Raw genomic sequence first — 27981 nt, forward strand, 5'->3', positions numbered from 1 at the left:
CGGGCGCCTTTCTTCAAAAACAATCACAAGAACTGCTGCGTAACAGCTTTATAAGAGACACGAAGGTAGTTACAGTTTTTCTGGGGAGAATATTTTAAATACATTAATGTATAGGAGAATCTAGATTGTACAAATGTAAATTATATTACCGTTAATTCGTGTTTTACGTCGTTTTAAACTCCAAGCGAGCCACAGTAAAAAAAAAAAAAGCTTACAAGCTTAGTACTTCAGTAAAAGCAAAGTGACAGTTCGGTGTGTGTGTGTGTGTGTGTTGTAGAATCGACACAAATCACTTTGGCGCATTTACATTCTGTCCGATTTAGAATATAAAAGATACGCCATTCAACAAAGTTTTACCTTCATGCGCATGTGATGTATGATTGGAGCGGCTAATTCGATGTGTTTACCTTTACAGGGACCTCACAGCGGGTATCTGTGCGCCTTTTTTCAGCGCTAAAATGCCTCTCTCCACTCAGTCGCAAGGCGATGACGAACAGTACGTTTTAGTGGCGAATTTGGACAATGCTCGCAATCTCTCCAACATCCTGAAAGCAATCACCTTCAAAGATCACGCCATCTTCACAGCTACAACCAACGGCCTTAAGGTCACAGTGGAGGACTCGAAATGTCTGCAGGCCAATGCCTTCATCCAGGTGTGTTTCTCTTGTATTTTGTCAGTGAACATACTTAAATGAGCAGGTATGTTTACTTTGTGTTTAATCCTATAATACTGATACCTTAGTGAAGTTGTACTCATGTCTCCCAGGCTGAGATCTTCCAAGAGTTCACCATAAGAGAAGATCTGGTGGCTTTTCAGATCAACCTCACTGTTCTCCTTGATTGCCTCAATATATTTGGTGGAACCACAACACCAGGTAAAATTCATAAAAATAAACGAATTAAAAAAAAACCCCACCTGAGATGGGACTCAACATGCTTTTTATCTGTTTCTTGTGATGCTGCAGGTGTATCAACAGCCTTGCGGATGTGCTACAGGGGGTATGGGTACCCTCTGACGTTGTTCCTGGAGGAAGGTGGTGTAGTGACCGTGTGCAAGATTAACACGCAAGAACCAGAAGAACCGATTGACTTTGAGTTCTGCAGCACTAATGTCACGAACAAGGTTAATTTCACTTTTTCTGTTATTAAAACTGGAATATTAAATATACAAAAAAATCAGATGGGAAACAATAAACCAATGCAAACGAATCAGTTCAGAAATGACAGTTTCTCTGGTTTCCTTACTTTACAAATCCAACGGGCATAACACTATTTGCAGGTGTTAGAAAAACAGGAAACACAACTCAGTAACAACTGATGTATCCCTGGCTCTTTTGTAGGTGATCTTGCAGTCAGAGAGTTTGAAGGAAGCCTTCTCTGAACTGGACATGACTAGTGAAGTGCTACAGATTACCATGTCCCCCAGCCAACCATACTTCAGGTGTGCTGTCCTTACTGTACTTTTTCTACAGTGTCGTGCTGGTTTATGATTACGTTGCTGACCTTAAAAAAAATCACTGTGTTTAAAATGACTGTAAAGTCCTTTACACACCAAGAGCATTGGGGGGGGGACAGATGAAATTCAGAATTTAGTACACAACATATGTAAACACTGAAATGGTAGAAACAGAGACTCTAGGTTCAGAGCAACAGGGAGAATTTTGCGGTTTCATTCAGAAGTTGAAGCTGAATCACGACCGCTTATGTATGTACATCTTTCCAGATGTCATTAGGGTAGTTTGAATTCTTGTGGGCAGAGTTAGGATCACATCTGAGGGGGCAGAGAAGTCATTTTGTAGAACTGATTGTGTTTCTGTATTGAAATTGTGTTGTTTACTTTTGCTGCATCACCAGTTTTCAGTACCGGTGTGTGTTTTAAGCTACAAGTAGACTTTTGCTACCAAATGCAGTGGTTTGATTGGCAGATCTCTTTATTCTCGTTCTGAAAATTGAAAAATATCGGAGTCCGAAAAACATTTTCAACGCACAAAATCTTCAAATTAATTCTTTTTATAAGTCTGGTGTGTAAAGCTCTTAAAAGAAAAATCACTGACGATATCCACTGGGAAAAGTATTTGGGATTAGACATAATCCACTTCTGGGAAACTAAGTCTTCTTAACGGTAAAGTTGAGGCATGTTTTATGCTGGATTGTATCGATCTGATTGAAGCTAACACTAAATATAATGTATAGCTAAGCTAAAGGTAGGCACAGTGACTTTCTTCAAGGATTTGTTGTAACAAAATAGATCTTTTTCCTGTCATTCATTATCAGTGTGCTGAGGTAGTTTGCAGTCTAACTTTGCCCCCTCTGCATTATTTTTGAAAGTGCTGCTCTTTTTACCTTTCATTTATATTATTATTATTTGATTTGTTGATTTTCTAAGGTTGTCAACGTTTGGGAATGCTGGAAATGCTCATTATGATTACTCCAAAGACTCGGACATGATGGAGCTGTTTAAGTGCACCGAGACACAAACGAACAGGTTAGCACACGAACACATGCGCAGATTATTTAGACTGTAGAGAACACAAACTAGCCATAGGTGGACTGGGAGGACAGGAAGCACCAACACAGCGACTAAAACCAAATGTCATACACAGTAGAGAATGACATAGCAGAAAATGTGTGATCTTTATCTCGCTGTAAAGTCAGTCACGACTGTCTGTGACTGACTTTACTCTCATTTTCAGTCTTGACCCTTTTACATGCCTGTTCACGCATGGTTGCCAGGCAGGTAACTCTGATCATAATGTGAAAAAGTTGAAGATGTTGACATGAATAAATCCAAATATTAAAAAGTTATAACCAAATATACACATCTTTCCTTTGAGAGTCATAAAATTAGTATATCTGTTCAGTCACTGTGTCAAATATACCCTTGGACAACAAAGTTGATCAGATTCTCCAGCATCAGTCGGGTAATGCCAACAAACTAGACTGTAAATGATGACCTCCAGCAATGGTAGAAGTCATTTTTAATGAAACATAAGAAATGCTGGAATATATTTGTATTAAACTGTTGTTTAGCATTTTATTTTCTTTAAATCTAGTTTGTTTTATTTGATTGTAATTCTGAGCATTTTGTGGCTTATGTTTTGGGAAAATAATAATAACCAAAGGGCAGTGATAATATTTTTTATTATTAACAAACTAAGCTTTGAAAATATTGACACTCACTTGTGTGCACACACTAATAACTAGTGCCAGTGTCCTTAACCTAAGTATGAACTCGGATAGGTATACACTCACCTTGTAGGCGCTCTAGAAATTCCTGGAATTGGAAATACTTCACTCAAGTAGACTCCCATGGTTTGACCTTGTGTTGTATACTTGTGTGCAAACTGTAATTGCCAGCATGGCTCCTAACCAGAGGTCTGGCCACAGGACGTTGCAGCACCTGCATGCAGGTGTTTAGGATTATAATCATTTCCCCGGTGACTCTTCGTCCCCTTTACATCTCCTTAAAAGCAGACTTGTTATAACTTATGTAATAGAGCTTGTTAACTGGATACATTTGACTTGTAACTGAATAAAAAGCACAGAAAAATAATGACATTTACAACTGCAACTGGATATGCTGACACTAATGAGTCAGCACTCCTGGATCCAGTGTTAAGTGTTTTCTTGGTCTTTCTATCGTATCATGTTAAAAATCTCTGCAAGAGAAATAGTTTAGGCATAGTTTCAGCGTATCCCCGTGTAATGCTTTGTTTGTATTCTGTCTGCAAACAGATACAAGATGTCCCTCCTGAAGCCGTCCACCAAAGCCTTGGCTTTGTCCTGTAAAGTCTCCGTCAGGACAGACAACCGGGGCTTCCTCTCTCTGCAGTACCTGGTCAGGAACGACGACGGACAGATCTGCTTCGTAGAATATTACTGCTGTCCCGATGAGGAGGTGGAAGAGAACTGAGAACACCAGATTCAAATCTGACTTGTAATAAGCACCTTAACTACACACCGGAGTCCAGTTTGCCAGAGGAGGCAGGTATGGAGAAAATGCCGGACTTGTAATGGGCACAGTGGAGTAAACAGAAAATGAACTGATTCATCATTTGCCAGATTTGAGAGATGTTCTTATGCTCTCTATGATTACGCCACACGTCATAATCGTAGCTCGATGTGCTGCAGGAGTATACAGAGGCATGTTCGATGTGTGTTCAAGTACTCTATTGATTACTATGGTGACTCAGCTGTTTTCAGTCATAAGTCTCACAATTTGTGAATGTTACTCCTGAATTTGAGTCTACTTGTTAAATGCAGCTCTCTTTATATTTGCATATCAGAGCTCGTCTTTTGACATATGCTTCCAGATGGCTGACAGCCTGTAAAACAGGACACATTAGACCCAGCTCACTGATCTAAAACAACTAGACAGTGATCTAAAACAACACCTATTCTACCTATTTTGAATAGGTGTGATTTCTCTTAAGCTGTGGACACACTTCCTCCAAGTCTATGCTGACACTATTCCAAAAGCCTTTTATGGAGTATACATCACAGGATACAGAGATCAAGTTGGTATTTTATTTCTATGACATAGAAAAGAGTTTTTACTCCAACTCAATAAACATTACATCAAGAAAAACTTGTTTATTAGAAAAAGAAGAAAGGAGTTCATAAACTGGGGCAACAAAACATGATGCATATTTTCCCAAGGACTGTTTCTAATACTGTACTTGAGTCCTGACTGTGTGGTGACATTCCCATATTTTTACTGAATAATGGCAGCAGCATTCACTCAGCTTATTGCAGTCCATCCAGTTACCTGCGTGCCATCTGCATCCTTTGTCTTTTGAAAGCTTTTTGTTTTTTCTTCACCACTTTCGTCTCAGGCGCTTCCATCTGAATGTCAGCGGGCTTTTCCTCAGCCGGTGTCAGGAAGACATCCGCTGTAACGTCACTTTCCAGGTCCTCCTTCGCAGACGTCTTCTTTCCTTTCTGCATCTCCTTTACCATCTGCTTCTCTCGCACTTTGGCTGCCGCTGCCAGTCGCATCTCTCTCCGGTGCTGCAGGAGCATACAGAGAGATGTTCGATGTAAGAACATTAGTATATCAGGAACATTAATTGTAACTTCAGCTATCGTGCAATGGATTTTTACCATGTTAGGAGAACGGAAGTCTGGGTTTTCATAGAGCGTAGGCCCCCCAAAGCTCCCCTGAAAGATCTTCATGAGGTTAAGAACAAAGCGAGGCCCAATCTCCACTAGAGAGCCATCTTCCTCAATGATCTGAACACAGCCAGAGGAAAATAAGAAATATTTCATTCGGAATCTGCTCAAGCCAGGGATAAAATATCAAATGAAATTTAGAAAAGTATGGCAGAAGAGTACCTGGTAGTTTCGAAACCAAATCCTGTTGTCTGCAATGGTGAAGGTGAAAACATGGTCCACAAAAGGCTGACTCTTAGGATGGTAGCGTGGGGTGGAAAAGGTCTACAACAGAAAAAATGAATGAGTTCAGTCAGAAAATACAATTTGTTCAACTCTTCAAGAAAAAAATGTTTAAAAAAAAAAAAAAAAAATCACATCTGCTCCGTTCTTACAATAAAAACATGATATGTAATCGGACTTTAGACTGAAAGTGTCAAAAACTGCAATCAGTTTACATTCACGCTGTCCTGGAAACGCACCTGGATGAAGAGCTCTTTCAGTAAAGCATAGTGAGGCTCCTTATCGAATTTCTGTTGAAGAAAATAAAGAGTAAAAATAAAAACTTCAGCTCTTGCTCAGGCGTTTTTTCTTAAATTCAACTTAAACACAAAAAAACTTTCACTATTCAGATCACAGGCCGAGAATTTTATATCAGAGCGAAGACATTGTGCAGAGTTTTGTGACGCTATTTGTAGGGATGGGAATTGAGAACCAGTTTATGTAGAAAACCGATTCCCAGAAGTCCAATTCCTTGGAATTGTTATTCTGCCTTTCTATCGATCGCTCTTATTGGTTCCTGCACGGTTCACCTGTCCGAGGAGGAAAGTGGCGACGCAGTCTGGAGCGTGGATATGGACACTTACTTTTATTGCACAAAAGACTGAGATAAATGGTTAAGTGGAAAACTGGACAGAAAAAACTGCATTATGCTGCTAACACAACTTCGGCACTTGTGTGGTCTGCTTTGTATTCTCCAAGAGAAAGATCTTAGTGTTCTCATTAGGGACTTGTGTTAGTGTGTGGGGTTGTAGCCTCAGGTTTATATTGTTAAATAGTGTGTTTCAGCTAAGTTATAGAGTAACATGAAAGTAATGTAACGAGTACTGTAAGGAATTATTTTTCCAGGGAGTAATTAAGTAACGTGTTCTGTGTAATATGTCTAACATGTTCTGTGTAACCTGCTCAAACATTTAACCCACAGCATGCAGTTAATTTGCATGAAGGTAATTTCTATATTGCTTCTTAGCAACTGTGGTGACTTTCAAAACGGACCCAATGACAATCGATAAGTAATCAAATCGATAAATGATATTGATCTTGGAATCGCTAAATTCTTACCAATTCCCATCCCTATTTCCTTGACTACACTAAACCATAAATATCTGATGTGGTGTTGATGAGACTCATAGTGCAACAAATTCGGAATAAAGACATACTGCTTATAAACTAACAGCAAGTCTAATTTATTACTCCCGGCTTTATGACCCAGTTCTACTCACAGGATCAAACGAGAGCAGCGGCCTGGATCCTTTGAGGCAGTTTCCTGTCAGTTTGAGTTCGGCCAGTGTGTGAACTGTCAAAGAGGAGGGGCAATGCAATTATTTTTCCCAACGTATAACAAATGATTGCTGCATTTGAGGGCTTTGGTGGCGAAATAACTTACTGTTCTGGACTAGGAACTTTGCAGAAGGGCCATGGGGGCTGTTTGAAATCCTACAGGACAAGAACATGATTGAACTTAGTTCAGATTGGCTCTCCTATGAGTCTGATGTACACGAGATGTAATACCAATGAAATTCTCACCACATGTAGAGGTCCTGCTTCTTCTTGGCCTCAAAATAGAGGCACTTGTTGCAGTTTTTGATCTCACAAACCTGCCAAACAAATGACTTTATTCTCCTGGATGCTTTACATATGTTATGTAAGAGTAAACTAAGATGTTAAACAGCAAACTTACCTCGTTTATGACAAACAGCTTATCCTTTCTGTCCATTTTTGTGTCTAAGCACAAGATTTGTGGGTTAGTAAGGTAAGACAGATAACACAGGTGTTTGTGTGAAGCAATGCTGTAGGTCAGTGCTACATGACACTAACCTGCCTTTGCATGAGGCATCATGGTCCTCAGGTCCTGCATCAGGTGTCTGGTTCTGAAGTTGATCCCTCTGGAGGAGAAAATCAGAACTCTTTCCTTGTTGGTCCATTTGCCCTGTTAAAAACAGTTTAGCTCAGAACATTGAACTAAAACAAATACCAGTTTGCAATTTCAGTCTTAAAATGCAACAAAAGCAAAGAAACGGCGTTCTTCTACTACGGTTCAGAACAGATATGGGTCTGCCCGGGAGTTTTTCCCTGTCTGCGGAAGGCTGTTGGTCCATTGTTTACCTCAGCTGTCAATTCTAGGTAAGAGGGATCCACATTTATTCAATCTGGAAGAGACCGTCAAACTTTGTGGAAGTAGTACAGGTCAGTGACCTTTGACCTCCATACTGAGGTGAGTTATTGAGGATATGCTGAACCTTTCTGTTGGTAAAAGCTGCTGTTTTGATGCTTTGTGAATAAACCCTCCGATGTAAGCAAACTGCTTATTACAGCAAAACCTTTTTGGGACACTGAGTCTACTTTATAGCCAAGTGCTGTTGTTGTTTAGCCAGTGACTATGAGTAACAGCAACAACATCAGGAACAAATTAGCATGTTGTTTCCATGTACAAAAGCACTGGCTTGAGGTGAGGATAACGAGGATGACGTTTTCTTAAAATGCTGGTGAGCTTCTCTCTTTTCCTTTGCATTTTTGTTTCTTTGATGAAGGGGACCCCTTCTCCACAACCATAAAACACAAGCATAATCCTTCAAGTCTTGAGTCTGAAGACGAAGGCACGAATTTAAATTAGCCTCATAGTTCGAGTTCTACGAGTTCTCTTCCTTTGGTGTTTTACACATGTAGCCAAGCTTCAGCCTCACATGTAAAATGCGAGTAGGTGGAAATGTCCTTCCCGGCCACTGTATTTAAATAAGCTGGGGGAACATGGCCGCCGCCAAAAAAAAAATCACGAGCCATTTATGTATTTTTAATGGGTTAACGATGCGTTTATTAAAACGCATCAATTTGTTGAAAGGAACGTAATAACACACTATCATATTTTTGAGCACAACATTCTTTCTTTTTACTATTAATTAGCCTTAAATACCGACTGTACGTTTAAGAAGGCAGTTTGGTTCATATCTGTGTCGATATCAGATTGGGAATGTTAGGATATAACGAATTCCTCTATCTGATGCTACACACTGAGTAGGTTATAGATAAGTAAGTAAAGTAGCGCGTAGTTGGTAAACTGAAGTTGGCGCACCAGCTAAAATAGTTCAGTGGACAATAACACGCTATAACTCTGACCTGAGAGATCGGTGCTGGCACCGTGATCTCATGTTCCTTCTCTCTTCCCACTTCCTCTAGGCCTTTGCCTTCATCTGGTACCAGTTTTCCTTTTTTCGGCTTGAAATCAACGGAATCCTGGCCGGCACGTTTTCTCTTGAACGGCGACATGTTTGCACGCACACGCAAGTCTCCTAAAACTTATCCGAAGAAAAAAATATAACATAAAACAAAAGTTAGACTGACCTCTAGTGTCCTGGAGATGGTACCCCAACGTCTTTTTTGGATGGAGGCTCTAGAAGAAAGAAAGAAAGATCCCCTTTTTCAACCCTGGCATTGGAAAAAAATTATTCATTTATTCGTTCATTTATGTAACTCCTGCCTGCCATAGAGACAGGAGTGGCATGATGCCAATTCCTGCCTCCACCTGCCTGCCTAACCCATTCTATGGCTGTGTCCCAATTCAGGGTCTGCACGCTTGAAGTACGCGCACTACGCATACTACGTACGGTAAGTACTAGAAGTACGAGAAGTGCGGAAGTGAGAGGCTTGTGAAATGGGACGGTCGCGCTGTACAGGTTGCCTAGCAACCATGATACTAACCGCGAGACACGTTACATACAGCATTGTTTGACAGAAATGAAGGAGAAAAATGTTTTGTTGGTCATTCATTTTTGTCATGACATCACTTTGATTAGTTGAGTATCTGAGGCTGAGACCACAGGACTGTAAAACATGATTGTTGGGCGTCATTTCTGTGCTGAACAGTCATGTAAGATTAGTTAGTAAATAACAATTAGTTAATGTTGTTCATGAGACTAAAATCATCTCACTGTGGTAATGTAAATATAATATGGCCTATATAATAGTATTGTCAGATTATTATGATATACACACACACACACACACACACATATATATATATATATATATATATATATATATATATATATATATATATATATATATATATATATATATATATATATATATATATATATATGCCAAAGCGCTCCCAGGCGGAGGATAGTCCTCCCCCAACTGCTATCAGGGCAGGAGACGTTCACACCTGTGCGTCCAAACGGCAAATGAATCGCGCATGAGCGAAGTCGCTGCTCCCGCACTGACTGTAACGCAGTCAATTCTTCTTTTACTGTTATGCTGTTTTGTAGATCACAAGGTTTAAAACTACTTATAAACACACACTCTCACACACAAAGTAACTCCACCAGAGTGCCAATTTCGGGTCACTTTTGCCGGTCCAGGCCCGGATAAAGGAGCAGGGTTGGAATTGTGACATTAAAAAACAATAATTGCTAAAAGAAATTTAATTTGTAGTTCCAAATAAATTCTAACTGCATTTAGGACGTTTTTACTCACTTTATGTCTCTTCCACGATGTTATTTCTCTCTCCAACAACGTAGGTTACAATTACATTAGCATGATCAATTATGCAAATTAGGTGATGGCGTCATTTGGCGACTTCTAGCGACTTTTAGGACAACCAATAGTGATTTTCCTTACTGAGGAGTTGGCAACACTGGCGTGCAGACCTTGAATTTGGACACAGCCTATTTGTTAAGTAGCTCCAGGATGAACCCTGGGTTCCCTGTACTAAAAAGGTCAATCAGTTACCGGGTTACATCGCCATGGTAACTCATTCTGAACCTTAAGTGATCGTCTGCCAAAAAGTTCTTTCTGGTATTCGCCAAAAAAGTGATGACTCGTATTTTAATTGCTGTAATTGACTTGTTGGCCTATAACATGTGAAGCATGTGCCAAATGTTTCCCTTATGATCGCTATTAGGTCATCTTGAGCCACAAACAACATTCTTGCTACAAGGTAGAAAATGAAATTAGTTTTTGGTAAGGTTAATTTTATATGACCATTAAAGAGTCTTGTTGACATTCAAAATGTCTTTGAGGGGACTGTATCAGAAATGGCAACAAATTAGCGTTATAGTTCTATAAAGATATTTCAGGTGCCCAAAAAGGACTTGATTGGTTATAATGTAGGTACAATAATAAGTCATGTTTTTAAATAAACTAGAAGAGAAGAGAATAATCCTTTAATTGTCCCACAAGGGGAAATTTGGATGTAACAGCAGCAAGAAAGACACATATACAAACAAACAGTGCCCAAGACACAGAACAGAAACATACACAATTTTTACATATTTACATGAGAGGCAATGGTTACCAAAAACAGAGTACTGTACCGTTATTAAATTAAATAAAATTAAATAAAGATAAGAGGCAAACCCAGGTTATAGTGTGAATCGGTTGATAAAATAGTGCAAGTTACAGCACTGATGTAAACATCTGTGTTTGTTGGGAACGTTTTGATTGTACAGTCTGACAGCTGCAGGGAGGAAGGACCTGCGGAAACGCTCCTTCATGCATCTAGGATGCAGCAGTCTGTCTCTGACGGAGCTCTGCAGTTCAGCAACATTTACATGCATGGGGTGGGAGACTCTGTTCATCAGAGATGTTATTTTGGCCAGAGTCCTTCTGTCTGTTTAAGATAAGATAAGATAAGATAAGATAAGATAAGACTTTATTGATCCCACAACGGGGAAATTTTTGCATCACCTCAGCTCAGGTACAGATATCAGAAGGAAATACAAAAATACAAATAAGTACAATCAATGAAAAAAAGTAAGATAATGCACTATATACAGTGGTAGCATACACAGTATGTGATTATGGATATAATTGGAAATATGGAAGACATAAACTATATAGCTTGATATAGCTATTGTACCACTACTATTCCTATTTATAGACATGTACACACACACATGTACACACTAAATATACATATGTATACATATACAGACATATATACCTGCACATGTCCGTACACATGGAAGGTCCATTATGCATTACCAATACAAGCAAACATCTTACATGTAAAAAACACTTTCTGGCACAACGCCAGATTAGAGATGAACAAGTATGAACTCTCCACCGACTGAACTCTTGATCAATGTCACAATTCCTAAATGATAAAGTTGTGATACTGATAAATTTGTTAACTCGCACAATTGGCATTTTTCCCAGCTTTTCTTCCTGCCTTGAAGTCAGCTACACTTTACCAATATGTAGCTCTTTTCCCGTCTTACTGTCCAAAACACTGAAAGCACTCACAAATTCATACAGCAATACACTTTATTTACTGTTATATTGTTTTTATGTTCCCATTTCCTGTGTTGTAAAGCACTTTGTGATTTTTATCTGTGAAAAGCGCTATATAAATAAATTTTACTTACTTACTAGCACTTTTAACACAAAACAGTACAGTTTTTTTTTCTCTCATGTCGCCGATTTAGTAGCTGTGTTATTTTGATTCTCTGTTAATGTAATAATCAGTGTGATTGCCAAATCACCCCTTGCATGTGAACGTGCTCACACCTACAGTGGGGAAATGTAAGTTTGCTCATTGCCAAAGAAATGAAGATTCTCTCATTTTTCTCATGTTTTGCTAGTTTCATTTTTAAATGAAAGAGGGATAATATCAATTTATAATCCAGAAAAAAGCATCTCTCCACCACCATGGGCAAAACCAAAGAGCTGCCAAAGGATGTAAGGGACAGATTGGAGGCCTGCACAAGGCTTGACTGAGCTCTAAACCATCAGCAAGAAGCTTAGAGAGAAAGGGAAAATTGTTGCAAATATTTGGAAATGGAAGAAATATAAAATAATCATTGGTCACCCTCGGTCTAGTACTCCATGAAAGATCTTCCCTCATAGGATGAAGATAATCATGAGGAAAATAGTAGATCAGTCTAAAACTATACAGGAGGCTCTGAAGGCAGTTGGGACCACCATCACTAAGAAGACCTTTGATAACACACTATGCTGCAGTGCATTGACGTCTTGCAGCACCACCAAGGTCCCCGTGCTCGATAAGGCAAATGTTAAAGCCCATCTAGTTGCCAGTGAACATCTAAATGAAGCAGAGAAGACTTGGGAGAAAGTACTGTGGTCAAAAGAAACTAAAAATCATGCATGGCATCAACCCAACCCGAACACTATTCCCACAGTCAAGCATGGAGGTGAAAACGTCATGCTTTCGGACTCCTTTTCTGCTAAGTACAAGACAGCTTCACCACACCAAAGGTCCAATTTTCCTATTGAACATCTGTGGAAGGAGCTGAAGCTTCCAGTTGCCAAGTGGCAGCCAAGAAACCACAAGGATTTAGAGAGAAGGGCCAAAATCCCTCCTGATCTGGTTGCCAACCTGGTGACCAACTATAAGAAACGTCTTACCGCTTTACTAGCCAAAAAGTGTTTCTTCCTCACCAAATACTGTAAAAGTACAGGTACATACCTTTTATGTAATGTGTGTGTGTGTGTGTGTTTTATATTTTCTGGTTTTATCTTTTGTGTCTCTCCATTAAAACTACCGTGAAGATTAGAGACTGTTTCTTTAGAGACATTTCTTTGTAAACGAGCAAACTAATTCTGCAAGGGATTGAATAATCATTTCCCCCAGAACTTGCTCAGTTGACCAAGTGAGTTGGTAACCAGCTATGTGTGACCGCTTATCCTGATCACCAATGTTAGGGTACAGGATGCTGATAACGGCTGGTTATTTTTGAAATACAGTATGACAAGACGCTTATGTTGCTGCCACGGTTTCCAGGCTGCCTGCACCACACAAAGTCCTCATCTTCATCTCTGCTGTCACACAACATATATCCTAACCCTTGCAGCCATGCACCCATAGGTCTTTTTTCTTTCCTTTTATTATTCCCTTATTAATGTCATCATGAGCCCTGATGTCTTTTCTTTTCTGGGCACTGATGATGACAATACCCAGTGGGATGTTTTCCTATATGAAGAAGAATAGCATTCAAGTCATTGTTACCACTTCCTAATCTGCTTATAATTACCTGCTCCTTCCTGTTGGTGGAAACAATACTGCAGACACGCAAAGGGTTGCGTGTGGAGAAACATACACAAAAGGCATTAATCAGAACAAAGTAGATTAGGAAAAAAAATAAAAATAAAAAGACCTCTGCAATTATTACTGCATTGTCCCAAACAGAGATTTATGTAACCATGGACTAAATCCAAAACCCGCTGACACAAGCCGCTGTTTTACTTGTTTTTGAACATTATATATAGGTTTTATTTTTCATCTTTGACCTCCATAAACACGAGATGAAGGCAGATTTAAAATATGTAAGGTCCTCTTTAATTTTTTATTGTAACATGACTCAAGTTTAGTTCTAAGTAGGTTTTCATGTGCTCACAATGACTAAGGTGGAGCACGGTGGGTGAGTGAATGATTGATTATAAAAGAATAAAACACAGAGGTGTGGCAGTTTGGGTGTCTTGTAAATTACCTTTGTTTTCAGCGAGGTACATACTAAATTTAGGTCTTTAGTAGTTATTTCAACAAGCATCAAGCTTTCTTGTTAGCACTAGAGGGCGCCATGAGCTCGTGAAGACAGGGATGTGGAGGAACGAGTAGTGAAAGATTGACTGTGACAGTAAAACACATGTATTTCTCTCGTATTAGCTTCCCTTTATTGCCTCTTTGTAAAATCCAGGAGATAATTTAACCCTGGAGAACCCATGGGGTCAAATTTGACCCCATCGTTTCCCTAGTAAACCAATGGGGTCGGATCTGACCCCATTGGTTCCTCAGGGTTAAGAAGTACAAGTGTTAAAAGTACAAAGGTGGGTAGACATCGCCTCTCTTTTCTTTTACTCTCCAGGCATTTGTGTGTCACTGGTACACGCCATTAACACTGCTTTTTGTCTTCCAGATGGCTTCTTTCTACTGAAGGGAAGTTTAAATGTCTTGAACCTGCAATGCAAAGCACTGTGAGATAGCATTTGTTATGATTTGACACTAATAATTGAACTAGAATGTAAATGTAAAGTTAAAGAGTCAAACTTTGAAAATGGAACTTGAAACTACCACAGATTTTAAGTTTGGGGTTTTGTTAAAAGACAGAAAATCAGGGCGCATGCACAGGATATTAAGGAAATTGAAACCAAATGTAAGGATGCACACACAAAAAAGACACTTTGTTTCAAATGAAGTTTTTGATACAGACTGATTAAAAGGAAATTAGTTAACTGATGGATAAATGCATGAGAGGAAGTGTAGTGATACCTTCTGATCTGTAACCACGGAAAGTTAAAGTGATGTGCTTCCAGTTTGTGAAGAGAGAGCAGCAAAACTGGCAACCCCCAAGGGAAAATGGGGGGGGATTAAAACATATGCTGAAAGGCTAATCTAACCTGCAGCATTTGCTAATGTGATGAACGGAAAGGACTTGATTTGAATGCTTCACGTATTTTTCACCAGAAGTCGGATTTTAATTTTAATTTTATTTATTGTATTTATTTTTAACATTAATTAACAACTTCTGAGTCTGGAAAAAAAAAATCACAGATCAAGTTTGAACTATAGAGGGCAACAAAGATCAGCCACACCTTTGAATTTACTGGTATTTGAAAGAAGCAAAGAAGAAATCTCGCGAGATTTAGCGGCTTCAGCTCAGACAGTCCCGCACACAGTGGTGTGTATTACGGTGTCAAGACGCGTTTAAAAGTAACTTCAGATATAGAAGGTGTTTGTAAGTGACAGAAACAGTAAACATGTAAGGGCTAACATCACACTACTGTCGCTACCGCTAAATAAGTCTGACTTTTTCAGAGATACAGCGGGTGTGCTAGCCGGTCGCTAGTCGAATGCTACCGTTAACCTCACCTGGGACAACGTGATCATTGATTCTGTTTATTTGATTGCTCTTAAAAATGAAGTGTCACTATGAAGTGTTGGGTGTGAAACGTGACGCGGGAGACGATGATTTGAAGAAAGCTTATCGTAAATTGGCCTTGAAGTGGCATCCTGGTGAGTGGTAGTAACCTGTCAGTATAATAATGGTACTGAGACGTTAGCATCTTCTAAGATATACGTGTATAACATTTAGCATTGTGGGAGTGGATTTAATGTTGAGTTATCGTAGAATCTAATTTTTGAATACTTAAAAAACTGTAGTTACAATTTAAGCCGTTTAGTCTTAGTTGGTTTTCGGGGAGGGTTTGCCCTTTTCAGTTTATTTGTAGTCCTGTTTAGTTAGGCTGTTGGGTCAGGGACAGCATTTAAATAGTTATCACAACATTTACAACAGGAAAAGATGTCAGTTCAGAACTGTGACATCGCTGTGAGTGTTTTTCTGACATCACTGCAGGAATTCACTGCTATAGACTGTGTTGTGTTTGTCGGATTTCTCATCTCTTTATTTGTTTCTTGCACCAACATGTCACCATCATGATTTGCTGCTTCATGGGGTTATCAATAAGTCTTTTAGGCAAGGGAGTCCCTCTAATACAAAGTGTTTGTTTTTTTTCCTTCTGAAACTTTCAGATAAAAACTTGGACAATGCAGAGGAAGCAGCAGAGCAGTTCAAGTTGATTCAGGCAGCTTATGACGTCCTGAGTGACCCACAGGAGAGAGCTTGGTTCGTACAAACACGGCAGTCCGAATAATGCGACCCTCAGATTCCAGAGCCTTGCTCATAGTCTGAGCTGTACTGGTTTGTGCAGACTTGATAAATTGTATTGGTGCTTCTGGCTGTTCCTGTGTTACAGGTATGACAATCACAGGGAGGCTTTGCTGAAAGGAGGGCTCAGTGGGGATTATGAAGACGACAGCATTGACCTGCTGCAGTACTTCACGGTCACATGTTACTCAGGCTACGGAGATGACGAGAAGGTATATGTGGGTTTGATCGCGTGTGCAAAGGGTGGTGTTGCCTCAAGCCATCAGATTATTTAACACAATTTAGTTTTTTTGACCAGAAATATAAAAATGCGTATTGAAAAAAGTAGGAAATTCAATAAGGCAAAAAACACTACCGGCCAACATGATGTAATTTTTTTTCTCTGTGCTGCATCTGTTGGTGGGCGTGAAAAGAAATTGTTTTAAAGCTGTCATTATACTCTACTGCAGACATGGCGTCTACTGGAGTCCATGTGGACCCTAGTGTTTACCGCTCAACAAACATCACGTCACTCTTACCCAAGCAGACCGTTGCAGACTCGTGGATATTGAAAGTATATTCAAGGCTTAAGTTTGTGAGGCTTACCAGGAGCGTAAACCATGTGAGATAAACTCGATAGGATGTGTGATAACCATGGCTGTAATAAAAATGCCCTGGAACTCAAAACAAATCCCACATAAGTTGTTTGGGGCCATTTGGAAGAGAAACTCAACTCTGGAGCTGTGGCACCACTCACACCTGAGATAACAGCTTTTCTTCAAATTCTTTAATTGTCTTCGTTTTTCAACTTTGTACTTTTGTGTTACTCACAGCAACAACTCCACCTCATTGTTAGTCCATTGAAAAAACTCGGGGCTTTTCCTCAGCATTTTGCTGCGACGTTTCAAAGAGCCGGCAAGTAAATAAACGGTAGACAGGAATGAGGTAGGTTGAATCGTCTTGCGTTTCACATATATGCAGTACTGGAACGTAAGCGTTTTCGGCCGTTTCAATGTGGACGCACAACTCTGTGAAAACGACCGAAAACGATGTGTGGTCGCGCAGCGTTTTCAGACAAAAACACAGTTTTCAAATTCATCCAGGCTAGCGTGGACGTAGCCAAAGTGTGGAGAGAGTAGTAAAGTGAATTAATAAAAGAAACCAAGGTAAAGCAAGCATTAAAATTTCTACCAAGGCTTTTTATTTATATATTTTTTGTCTCAATTTCCAAAATATATATTTGACAAAGAACCACTGGAGCTGAATGCAGCTGTATGTGCAGTCTTGGAGGTTACGCTGTTGTCTAAAATGAAACTGATGTGTGCTTGGTCCAAATCAAGTTGGGGTTCACTATCAAAGTAGATCCTACTTGAAGACTACAAATTCGTTTTTTGGTCGATCGTGGTATCAGCTGATTGTCGTTTGTTAGAATCAAAGATCACAGCTGTAAATTTTAATGATGGAGATTTATCTGAGATCCTTTATCTTCCCATCTTCAATGTGCTTCAGTGGACCGCTCATTAATGGCTGTTGAAGGTGTCTGATGAGCGAGACTGACCCCTAGTGGAATATTTGTGCTATGACAATGAACTAGAGGGTCAGGGTAGACTCTGAAGTATATTGCTGTACCATCTCAGCCTACACAGCATGCCCCTGCCTTGACCCTGAACCCAGCTACTGCATCAGCATTCGCTGATCGTTCTGGCAGCGCTGCCCTGAGGGACTGTGGGAAAGAAAATTCTTTGTGTCTCTCAGATTTTTTCTTTTACTGTTTCCTTTCTCCCTAGGGCTTTTACACCGTTTACAGGAATCTTTTTGAGTCCATTGTTAAGGAGGAGATGGAACACAGCAAGGTGGAAGATGAGGAAGAGGAAGAGGAGTTTCCTCCCTTCGGGGACTCGCAGAGTGATTACGATACCGTAAGGCTTTAAAACACACGTCAGCAGCTGTTTCAAACAGAAAGCAGTTTTTTTTTGTTTTCCTTTAGCTTCTACTTCCCGTGCGTAAAACAAACAAAGATCTGTGTTCTGCTCTTCAAGTCTTGCTTTCTCTGTGTTTGCATCGCAGGTAGTGCATGTGTTTTATGGCTACTGGCAAAGCTTCTGCACTCGCAAAAACTTTGCTTGGAAGGAGGAGTACGATACGAGGCAGGCCTCCAACCGCTGGGAGAAGAGGGCCATGGAGAAGGAGAACAAAAAGACTCGAGAAAAAGCTCGAAAGGAGCGCAACGATCTGGTGCGACAGCTGGTGGCCTTTGTGCGTAAGCGCGACCGCCGCGTGCAGGCCCACAGGAAACTGGTGGAGGAGCAGAATGCCGAGAAGATTAAGAAAGTGGAGGAGCTGAGACGGCAGCAGAAGCTCAAACAGGCCAAGTGAGTAAAAGATGAGTAGCTGGGGACAGATTTGAGTTTTTGTTTTTAAAATTTCTTCCTGACACTGCTCTGTATGTCCATCCAAGACTGGCAGAGGAGTATAAGGAGCAGAGCTGGGCGGCCATGTCTGAACTCGAGAAGGAGCTGCAGCAGATAGAAGCTCAGTACGGAAAAGAGTTTGGAGATGCATCTGAAAGTGAGGAAGAGGAGCTGGAGAAGAACAGCGAAGAAGGCGGAGGTAAGGGTTACCTTCTCTCATGTCACACTTGTGTCCCCATTATATGTCATACGCCGTCGGTAACGTCACCACACAGCAACAAGTATTAATGCTCATCGCTGCAGTATTCTGCTGAACGATAGGTGTCGTTACTCAGACAACACCTTCGTGTCAGCTCTGGTGTGGGAGCAGTTAAGTCTGATCTTTTAGAACTATAGCAACTTCTGTATAATGTGTCAGTCTCTGACCTTCTGCACTGATAAATCATTACAAACCGACACAATCACGCACTCATGCCTGCAACTCAGCGGCAAGGGCGCAACACGCTAGGTTTCAAAAATCGAGAGGTTCACGACCGGCAGAAACTGCGGCTTGCGACAGCAGACATGACGTCAATTTGACATCAACTTTGTCGTGCCGAACGGCAGCTATAAAGGGGCCCTCAGAAGGTCAGCTCCATAGCTACACAACATGCGGTCCCTCAAATATGTAAACAGTGATGACACATTTACTGGTAAACAGTAGACCAATTAAAACCTGGATTTATCCCATCTGTTTATAGGCTTTCTAACTTTCCAACCTTCAACAGCACATCAGAGACGGACACATCCATATACAGATGAACTGGACATGCTACTCCCATAACTGCACTTGACTAGGAGTTCTAAGTGATGTAACACAGCTACCTTAACTATGAAGGTTGAGGCGCAGTCTGCAGGGAAAAAGCTGTGTTGGTCGTGTGGGCGTAAAGTTTTCAGTAAATGCAGTGTTGGATGAACTGATGCTGGATGCAGATACTGAAAAAAAGAAGTTTTTTATTATTGTTCTTGTTGGGGTTTTTTTACATCTGAGACACGAGCATATATCGAGTCCATGTCTGAGAAAACAGTCACGGATTTTGCAACATACTGGAAGCATTTCCTTGTTTGCTTTATGTTTTTTATATTTTAAATGATATATGGCAAGTAGTACAATAATGAATGGTCTTCTCAAAGCTGCTTGTATCAAAAAGTAAATAATTGTAGGAATGTAAACAGTTACTGTAGCCAATGTCATTAAAGTTAGTGCAGTTCAGTGACATGCAATACATCTTTTTTTTTTTTTTTATGAGTTAGAGAAATCCAAGGCTGGGCTGTAGATCAGCGCATGGCCTCGAAAGGTCATAGAGCGAATTTTTTATGAGGACCTTTGCATTATCTGACGACATTGTATCGCTTGGAATAATGTTTGTATTACGGCCGACCCTGAAGAAAGGCTAATCGTGCATTGAAACAGCGGCGCAGCTGGTGGTGAATTCAGCGGGAGTCGGTGCACCTTCCGCTGCGGCTGCATAAAACGGAAGTAGAGAGTTCACCGAATGCCGGCGAGGCTGATCATCTGTGATCATGAGTGCCGACTCGGGGTGACTCAGTCGCAGCGGCCGTAGCCTTAAACTGTGTCTTGTTTGTTTCTGATTTATGATTAATGGCTGTGATGTGTTCATTTTTATTGGTGTGACACTGTCTGCATGCAGCTGTTGCATGTTCAGTTGAGCCCAACCAATTTATTGGCATGCCGATATTATCAGCTGATATTAGATATTAACCATGTTATGATTGTGTTGATATTGCACAGTTTGTCCACTAGAGGCCACTCTGAAACTTCCCTGTTTTTAGGCACGCAATTGGAATGCCACAAACACAAGAATCAGTTGACCCGAGCCCAGTAGAGCATAAAAGAGTAAATAAATAATTACAGATGTTTGGTGTGGCTGACAGGGAAAAAAATCGACTGTTATATCAGAATATCAGATTTTTAAATTGCCAATTGTGAGTTTTTCGGTTGTGCTCATTGCTGGCTTTGATCGTTTACTGTCGAGTCCTGAACAGATATTCCAATAGTTGAGCATATGACAAGCATCTGAATATTAGCAGCCTTCAAGATGCCTCCTGCATGGAGAAACTAGTCGCATGCATTGACTTTGGCCCATTCTTCCACACAAACATCTTTAAAATCCTGAAGGCTCCGTGAGCCCCGTCTATAAATTCTGAGCTTTAGCTCTTTCCATAGATTTTTAAATTGGATTCAGGTCAGGTGGTTGGCTGGGCCATTCTAGCCACTTTATTTTCTTTCTCTGAAACCAGTTGAGTCTCCTTGGCTGTGTGTTTGGGATTATTGTCTCGCTGAAACATCCACCCTCGTTTCATCTTCATCATCCTGCTAGATGGCAGCAGATTATTATCAAGAATGTCCCGGTACATTTTTTTCATTCATCCGTTCTTCAATTAGATGAAGCGTTCCAGTGCCACATGCTGAAAAACAGCCCCACACTGTGATGTTCCCACCTCCAAACTACACTGTTGGTATGGTGTTTTTGGGGTGATATGCAGGGCCTTTTGACTTCCAAACATGGTGTGTTATGGCATCCAAAGGGTTCAATGTTGGTCTCATCTGACCAGACTGTACTCTCCCAGTATTTGTGGTGCTTGGCTCTTGGACAACTCTTCTAAGCCTGGTCCATCTTGCGGGGAACATCTGTCCATGGTCGGTTCATGATGAAATTGTGTTCTTTCCACCTCTGGATTATAACCCCAACAGTGCCCACTGGAACCTTCAAAACATACTGCTATCAGTATGTTTTGTGAGAGCTCACTGGTTTTACGCATCATGAGATGTTTCTTGTTTCATTACCTTGGTAATGAGACATCTTTTTTATAAGCCATCAGTTGGGACTGAACAGCTGATAATAATTTGCACTAAGTGGCAAGATTGCTTTGTAATTGCTGATAGATTTCAGCTTCTGTTATGACTTTCCACACCTTATTGCTCCTTCCTTTCTTCCCTGTGTCTTTTCTCATTATTACAAAAAACTTGAATCAAACCTCCAATTATTTGCATGTGTGAATTGGATGGGTTGTTACTAACATATGGTGAAAATTTCATGTCAATAGCACCTTTAGAAATGTATTTACTTAGAAAACTGTTGATGCATTGAATACTTTTTGCCACCACAGGCAGCTGATTCAGTGGCCGATTGGCTGTCTGTGAGCAAAGTGGGACAACCACCATCCCATGTAGGATCAAGTTCAGGAGCCTTTGTGTGCTAGATCTCCTCCTTTTATAAAATCTCTGATAATAAGCATATCCAGTCACAACTTTCCTCAGTTTTCTGGCATGAACAGCAGGAACTGAACACTGTCTGAGTCCTGTCCTGTTCTTTGGAATAAGCTGCCTGCAAACCTGAGGTCAATCAAATCTGTGCATACACTCAGAAACAGACGGAACCACTTTTATTATCACAGGCTTGCTGTTAATAACTTACACACATTATGTGTGTGTGTTTTTTGTATTTTACTTTTTGTGTTTTCATCTTAAACTCTTGCAGGTTTGTATGTTTTTAGATTTTTGTCTTAAGCATATTGAGTTTAAATAAATGTGCTAATAAATACAATTGGTGCTGATATTATATCAACATTAATGCTGTGGTTCATATTAAATGGGAAGTCCGAAATCCCAAGTTCCCACTCAAAAATCCCTGACTTTTATAATCCAAGATGGCAGCAGCAAGTGTAGAATTTTAATCTGTACTGTGCTGTTGTGATTTGTGACTCCCTAAACGAGCCATAAAGAGAACCAACTATGTTCTTTCCATGAACGAGCTGCAGCGCCTTTTTTTTAATGAAGGAAAACAGAAGAAAGCTGCTGTCAGTGATGACTGAGAGGGTCTACTTTGATAGGAGAAAAAAAAAAAAAAATCAAACAGAAAAAACTCTGCCTGTTTTTCTGGCTATGACTAGGGCTATAACTGGAACATGGTCAGCTCTGGTTCCTCGACTTTCAGGGTAAAAGGAATGCAGCATTAATCCAACTTTAAGGATTTAAAGCTTGTGTACAGTAAAGCCTCCTGTTTGCTGGCTGTCTCTCTACACTAAATGCATGTAAATGTTCAATCACAGAGGCCGAGCAGCCGGATGGAGACGAGCTGACGATTGACGATTACGATGATCTGTACTGCCCAGCGTGCGACAAATCCTTCAAGTCAGATAAAGCGTGAGTGTGAAACGTTACCTTTTCAGCACTGCACTCAAAAAGGTTGCAACTTTTCTTTGTTTTATATATATCTCAGATGAGTTTGAACAGCGTCATCACTGTTATCTGTGTGCATCACGCTTTATATTTTTTCTCCCCCTTTCTTCACCACCTCTTCACAGCATGAAAAACCACGAGAAGTCTAAAAAGCATCGGGAGATGGTGGCTTTGCTAAGGCAACAGCTGGAGGAGGAAGACGATGCACTTGGTTTGCATCTGGAGGGAAGTGAGAATGAAAATGAGGGGGAAGAGGAGGAAGAGGAAAAGCCAAGGCAAAAGTATATATTTAATTTTGTATTTTTTTATGTCTTTTTTCCTTCTCAAAACTTGATTTTTACTGTTCTGCTACCCTGATTGGCAAGCATAATGTAATCAGAAATCCATTAGGAAATGTAAAAATCAGGCAGTGTGGAGAAAATGCAAAGGAGAGGTAATACAAATATGAATGCACAAATAAGTGAAAACAATCCATTTAGTGGCGCTTGGCTCCCATTTAGTCCATTTAATAGCATACTAATTGTTTAACTTCTTGGTGATGCATCGTATTAAAAAGGTTGAGTTGTTTTTATTGAGCTCTCTTTCTACTCCTGTAGGCTGTCCAAAAAACAGAAGCGGAAAAGAAAACAGCAGAAAGCGGCCCCAGTGCGTACCATCATCACCATCATCGCTTGTGTTGTTCTTGCCTGGTTTTGTGAATTGAATCTTTCTGAAGACTTCTGCCCTCTCTTTCCAATGCCATAGCAAAATGCTCCAGGGGAGGAAGACGAGGAAGAACCAGCACTGACCACCTGTGAGGAAGATGCCTCCAAGAAGTCAGCAGACGACCCCACGGAGCCTGAGAAGCAGGATGATCTACCTCCCACAGAGGTCAAGAGGTCAGTTCGGTTTCTTATCTGTCTCTAGGTCTGTCTTCTGGTCAAGTGTTGCTTTTGTTTTGTTGTTTTCTCTCTCTCTCTCTCTGTCTCTCTCTCTGTCTCTCTCTTTTTTCTGTCTTGCTGAAGTTGAAGCATGCTGAGAACCTGAGCTAAGATGGTATACACTGCATGGCTGTTCATTTTTGTTGTTTGTGTATTTTTTTCACCAAAAGCTTGTATTAACGGGAAATTCGGATTGCTGCGTAAAGTCGGTTCTAGCACATCCCAAAGATTCTCTGTGAGATCTGGACATGTTTCATGTGCCAGATTAATCCTGGCGTTCCCATCTTGTAGTATAGCTGTGCCATCAGGGAAAGGAAAAATGTAATGGTGGGAAAAAATGTGGTCATTCAGTTTATTAAGGTAGTCAGCTGACCTCACTGCTGAAGCTAGACCCGACCAACTGAAGCAAGACGCTAGGCATGATGGGTGCATCACTTCATCCGCCTCTGGGGGTTTATGCTCCAGTGGGAAATCTGCACCCTTAACCTGACGTAGTTAGATGATGTGACCTTGGAACTACACGTTGAGTCAACACAGCCAACAACTACTCATTCCTCCTGTGCATGTCCGGCTACTTGTTTTGTTTTTGTCCCAGAAAAACAACTGACGACAACAAAGAGTGGAAAAAAATTCTCAGAATTTTATTTTTTTTGATCTGCTGGCAAAACCACACGCTAATTAACACATAATGCATAAGAACAAATATAAGCGTGAATGTCAGCAACAGCGTCAGCCCTCTTATGTCAGTTACTTATGTAGCCCCCTTACTCTAATGCACCAATCAATCTGACAAAGGGTAAATCTAGACTTGGACCACGTGACTTTTTTCCATTGAGTCCAGTGTTAATCCTCCCTGGCAAACTGAAGCCTTTTGTGTCCTTTAGCCTCACTGATAAATGGTTTTCTTAAGGTTACACAGCTGTTCAGTCCCTGTCCCTTGAGTAAACGTCGTATTGTAGGAGTGAAAATGCTCTCACTTTCAGCACTACCCTTCCAGGTTTTGATATCGCACAGGCAGCTCTTAATTCAATTTGAGTTGTTTCAACAATCTTCTGAGTTGTTTTTACTTCTTGGCCGCTCCCTTATTTCCCCAAGCCATCGCCACAGCAATGGCCAGATCATAAAACATGGGGATCTTGAACAACTTGGTCCAGCAAGAATTAAGAAGCTGCTAAAGCTGTTAAATGACCTGCTACCAGCCGAAACATTAATCACTGCAGTAATCACCCAGAGTAAGGCTCTCACTTTTTTGGCCTGGCAGGGTGTAAAATTAATACCCGTTTAACACATATATATATATCTACATGGCTGAATATATGAGCTCTCAGTCTTACATGCACAATCTCTTGTTAATGTTTATGTCAAATTTTTGATTAGCTGCAGATTGTTTCTAAATGGCTCGTTAACTCTGCGGTGTTGTTCCTGTTCCCGAGGTTCTTGAGTCAGATTCCTGTAGTGCTTTTATACTTACAAGACTGTCCTTAAACTTTATCCTGAGCACTTTATTTGATATGTGTGTGTTTGAGTGAGTGAGATAGGTGGTGTAATAGTTAACGAAGCAAGGAACTCTGAGTTAGTTTGAAAGCTGCCACGAGTACCTGTTAAGTCTATTAAAAGTGAGGGGACAGCATGACCCAAAATATTTATCACGATATACATTTGAAAATTTGCGATAATGATATAACTGACGGTATAATTGACACTAGACAAAATACTTTACAACTCCTCAACTTTATTAGTGCAAAAAAAACCCCATCAATGTATTTTCACTTAAACAAGCAGCTGTTTTTTATGTGCATTAAAGTTATATAAAAATTTAACAGTGCAAATGCAAATTCCTTGCTGACAGTTTAACCAAAAAGGCATTTCCAGTGGAAATTGGCCGACATATTCTCAGCATAACCATGTATAATATCCACAAAACTTAAAAAGGGGTTATACACACACAATACGGTAATATTATGTTGAAGCACAGTACGTATCACTCCGCGAGGTGCCTGCAGTAATGCTACGACAATCCATCAAGCGGTGCGGCTTCGTAGCTTAGCAAAGTCGTACTGAAACATTTGACAGATTTTCGAGCGCCGTGTACATAAAATCGTTTCGAGGTCAGTAAACACAACCAGAATTCATACATAAGGCACACGGGATTATAAGGGGCACTGTCGATTGTCAGAAAATCAAAGGATTGATTTTAAGTGTGCCGTATTTTCCAAAAAACACGGTAATAACGACGGCCCGCTAGCATGCTCTACCAAAAATAGTGCTTTGTTGTGTATCTGACGGACGAAAGCTAAACCAGTTCCACACTGAAGTTGCAGCATTTTTACAAACCACTTCTGGTTCATCCGTTTCATTCAACGATCCACTTTCGCTGTTCTCATTCTGCGTCGCCGCCGTCATACTTTTTCCGCCATGCGCGTATGTAAACAAAGGCACGATAGGTTTCATTTTCCTATCATTGCCCAACATTACCGGTATTACCGTGAACGGTATGATATAGCTCAGCCCTGACAGCATGTCACCATGGCCCAAAATCTTTCCAAATGATGGACAAAATGAACAGAACAATGAATTGAGTTGTGTTCCTTCAAGAGTACTTTCCTTTACAATAATGTGCATGTTGTAGCAATGTGACAGTTAGTGTTTGTTCTTTCATTCTGGGTTAAAGAAATGGGCGAAAAGAAATGGAGAGAAAAAAATAATATAATAATAATCTCTGTCATTTGTATTGAGGATGTGTGGGGCTCAACTTGGTGCGATAGAGGAGGGAACCAACCAATTCCTAGGTGAAATTGTGCAGCGTAATAACATTTTTAATTATTTTTTTAAATGTATCCTTGATGTGAATGTTACCTCTGCAGCACTGGGAAGACGAAGGGAAAGAAGGGAGGAGGAAAAGACAAACCAAAGAACGTCAAGCAGCACACAGGAGAACAGTTTCCTGAGGTTTGTAAAATCCAGAATTCAGATGATTATTTAAAAATATTTCTTGTACTGTGTAAAAGTCTTGAGCCGCCCCACATTTCTTTATACTTTGCTTTCAAGGAGACAGATTTTCTGAAGGTCTTTCAGAGTTTTTCTTTAGACATTTTTTCACTCATTTTCAGTCCAGTCCTTGAACCTGAACCTTCAGACATTTTTTTTGTTTGTTAATGTTCTAGAAAAATATGAACCATTCCAACAAAAAAAGAAAGTATGCACCTAACTCACGCAATAAAGCAGTGTTGGATTGACACTGCAGAGATAAATTGGCAAAGAATCTATTTTAAACGGCGTCCTTAGGCACTTTTGCAACAGTGTCTAAAGATGTTGCAATCTACAAAAAACAGATGACAGCTTGACAGGCAAAAAGACCCCTGGATTTTTGGAAACAAAGTGATTCCCCAAAGAGCTGGAAATATCTCATATCTCAGCATGGATTGGACTGTGTTCTTAAAAGCTTTTTAGGAAACAGGGCTAGTGGAAGATCAAAGTAGTAGCACCGTATCGCCTATCTTAAAAATTCAGCAAAGAGATGATCTGATGCATCTGAACCTTGAGTTGATTCAGCTACTCTTCACTGAAGACTTTTTTTACTTATATGCTTTATTTCCTTGTATGTTTGCATTATTTCCTAATTTAAAGAAATAAAATGTGGCTCAAGACTTTTGTACAATATTGTTAATTAAATCCTAATTATTATGTGAGAACTGTGGCGAGACATGCTTCACCCTGTCTCATTAGTTCAAATGCAGCACTTGTTGTTAGAAAACAATCGTCACTTTCATCACTTATCTCCATTTCCACCTCCAGAAGGAAGTGAACCTCCGTTGTGTCACTTGCAATAACGAGTTCTCCACAAGAAACAAGCTGTTTGACCATCTGAAGTCCAGCGGCCACGCTACAGCCCTCTCCGGAAATACTCCTCAGAGCTCCATGAGCAAGAGCAAGAAAGACAAGAAGAAGAACAGATAACACATCCTGACCTGGACTTTTGAACTTGAAAGAGCTTCACTCAGCAGGGACACTTAAAGGCTTAAAAAACAAAACAAACAAACCTCTAAAGGGGTCTAAAGTGGACAGCACTGGCTGACTCGTAGCTTTGTTTTTTGTTTTTTTAATTACACTATAATGTTCAGTAATACAGTTGTGTCAAAAAGTGAATCGTCCAGAATGGAATGAATAAAACTTTCCGAGCAGCCTTTCATAACTTATGACAGTCTTCATACTGAAACCAGTTGAGAGAAAGAGTTTTTGATGTGTATGTGATACTTCTATCTCCCATATTAAATCTGTACATCTCCAGGAAACCTCTGTCCTTGTTTGTCTATAGTGGTATTACTAATAAAGATGATGCTTCAGATTGGTATACCACCCTGAAATCATTACCTCGA

General features: G+C 40.2%; 3 protein-coding genes across 3 annotated transcripts; 2 read left to right on the forward strand and 1 right to left on the reverse strand.

Annotated features, from left to right (window-relative positions):
- Nucleotides 1–5: 5 nt before the first annotated feature.
- On the forward strand, nt 6–5866 carry rad1 (RAD1 homolog (S. pombe)). Its single transcript, XM_085358345.1, has 7 exons — nt 6–65; nt 416–653; nt 767–875; nt 966–1123; nt 1341–1441; nt 2387–2485; nt 3736–5866. The coding sequence occupies exons 2-7, from the start codon at nt 459–461 to the stop codon at nt 3911–3913; spliced, it is 840 nt and encodes a 279-aa protein (XP_085214471.1). The 5' UTR covers nt 6–65; nt 416–458; the 3' UTR covers nt 3914–5866.
- Nucleotides 4618–8707, reverse strand: brix1 (biogenesis of ribosomes BRX1). Its single transcript, XM_085358344.1, has 10 exons — nt 8545–8707; nt 7249–7360; nt 7112–7155; nt 6958–7028; nt 6818–6867; nt 6654–6727; nt 5634–5684; nt 5335–5436; nt 5104–5232; nt 4618–5010 (listed from the first exon to the last, which is right to left on the reverse strand). Exons 1-10 carry the CDS (start codon nt 8692–8694, stop codon nt 4765–4767), a joined length of 1029 nt encoding a protein of 342 aa, XP_085214470.1. The 5' UTR covers nt 8695–8707; the 3' UTR covers nt 4618–4764.
- Nucleotides 8708–15042: 6335 nt separating this feature from the next.
- dnajc21 (DnaJ heat shock protein family (Hsp40) member C21) lies at nt 15043–27936 on the forward strand. Its single transcript, XM_085359848.1, has 12 exons — nt 15043–15400; nt 15917–16010; nt 16141–16264; nt 17819–17950; nt 18099–18403; nt 18490–18641; nt 22556–22649; nt 22811–22966; nt 23282–23330; nt 23430–23563; nt 26470–26554; nt 27401–27936. Exons 1-12 carry the CDS (start codon nt 15304–15306, stop codon nt 27560–27562), a joined length of 1584 nt encoding a protein of 527 aa, XP_085215974.1. The 5' UTR covers nt 15043–15303; the 3' UTR covers nt 27563–27936.
- Nucleotides 27937–27981: the final 45 nt, after the last annotated feature.

This window comes from Diplotaxodon limnothrissa, linkage group LG7 (assembly GCF_057381915.1).
Source record: "Diplotaxodon limnothrissa isolate DT_005_m linkage group LG7, D_limnothrissa_male_GT1.1, whole genome shotgun sequence".
NCBI classification, from domain to species: Eukaryota; Metazoa; Chordata; class Actinopteri; order Cichliformes; family Cichlidae; genus Diplotaxodon; species Diplotaxodon limnothrissa.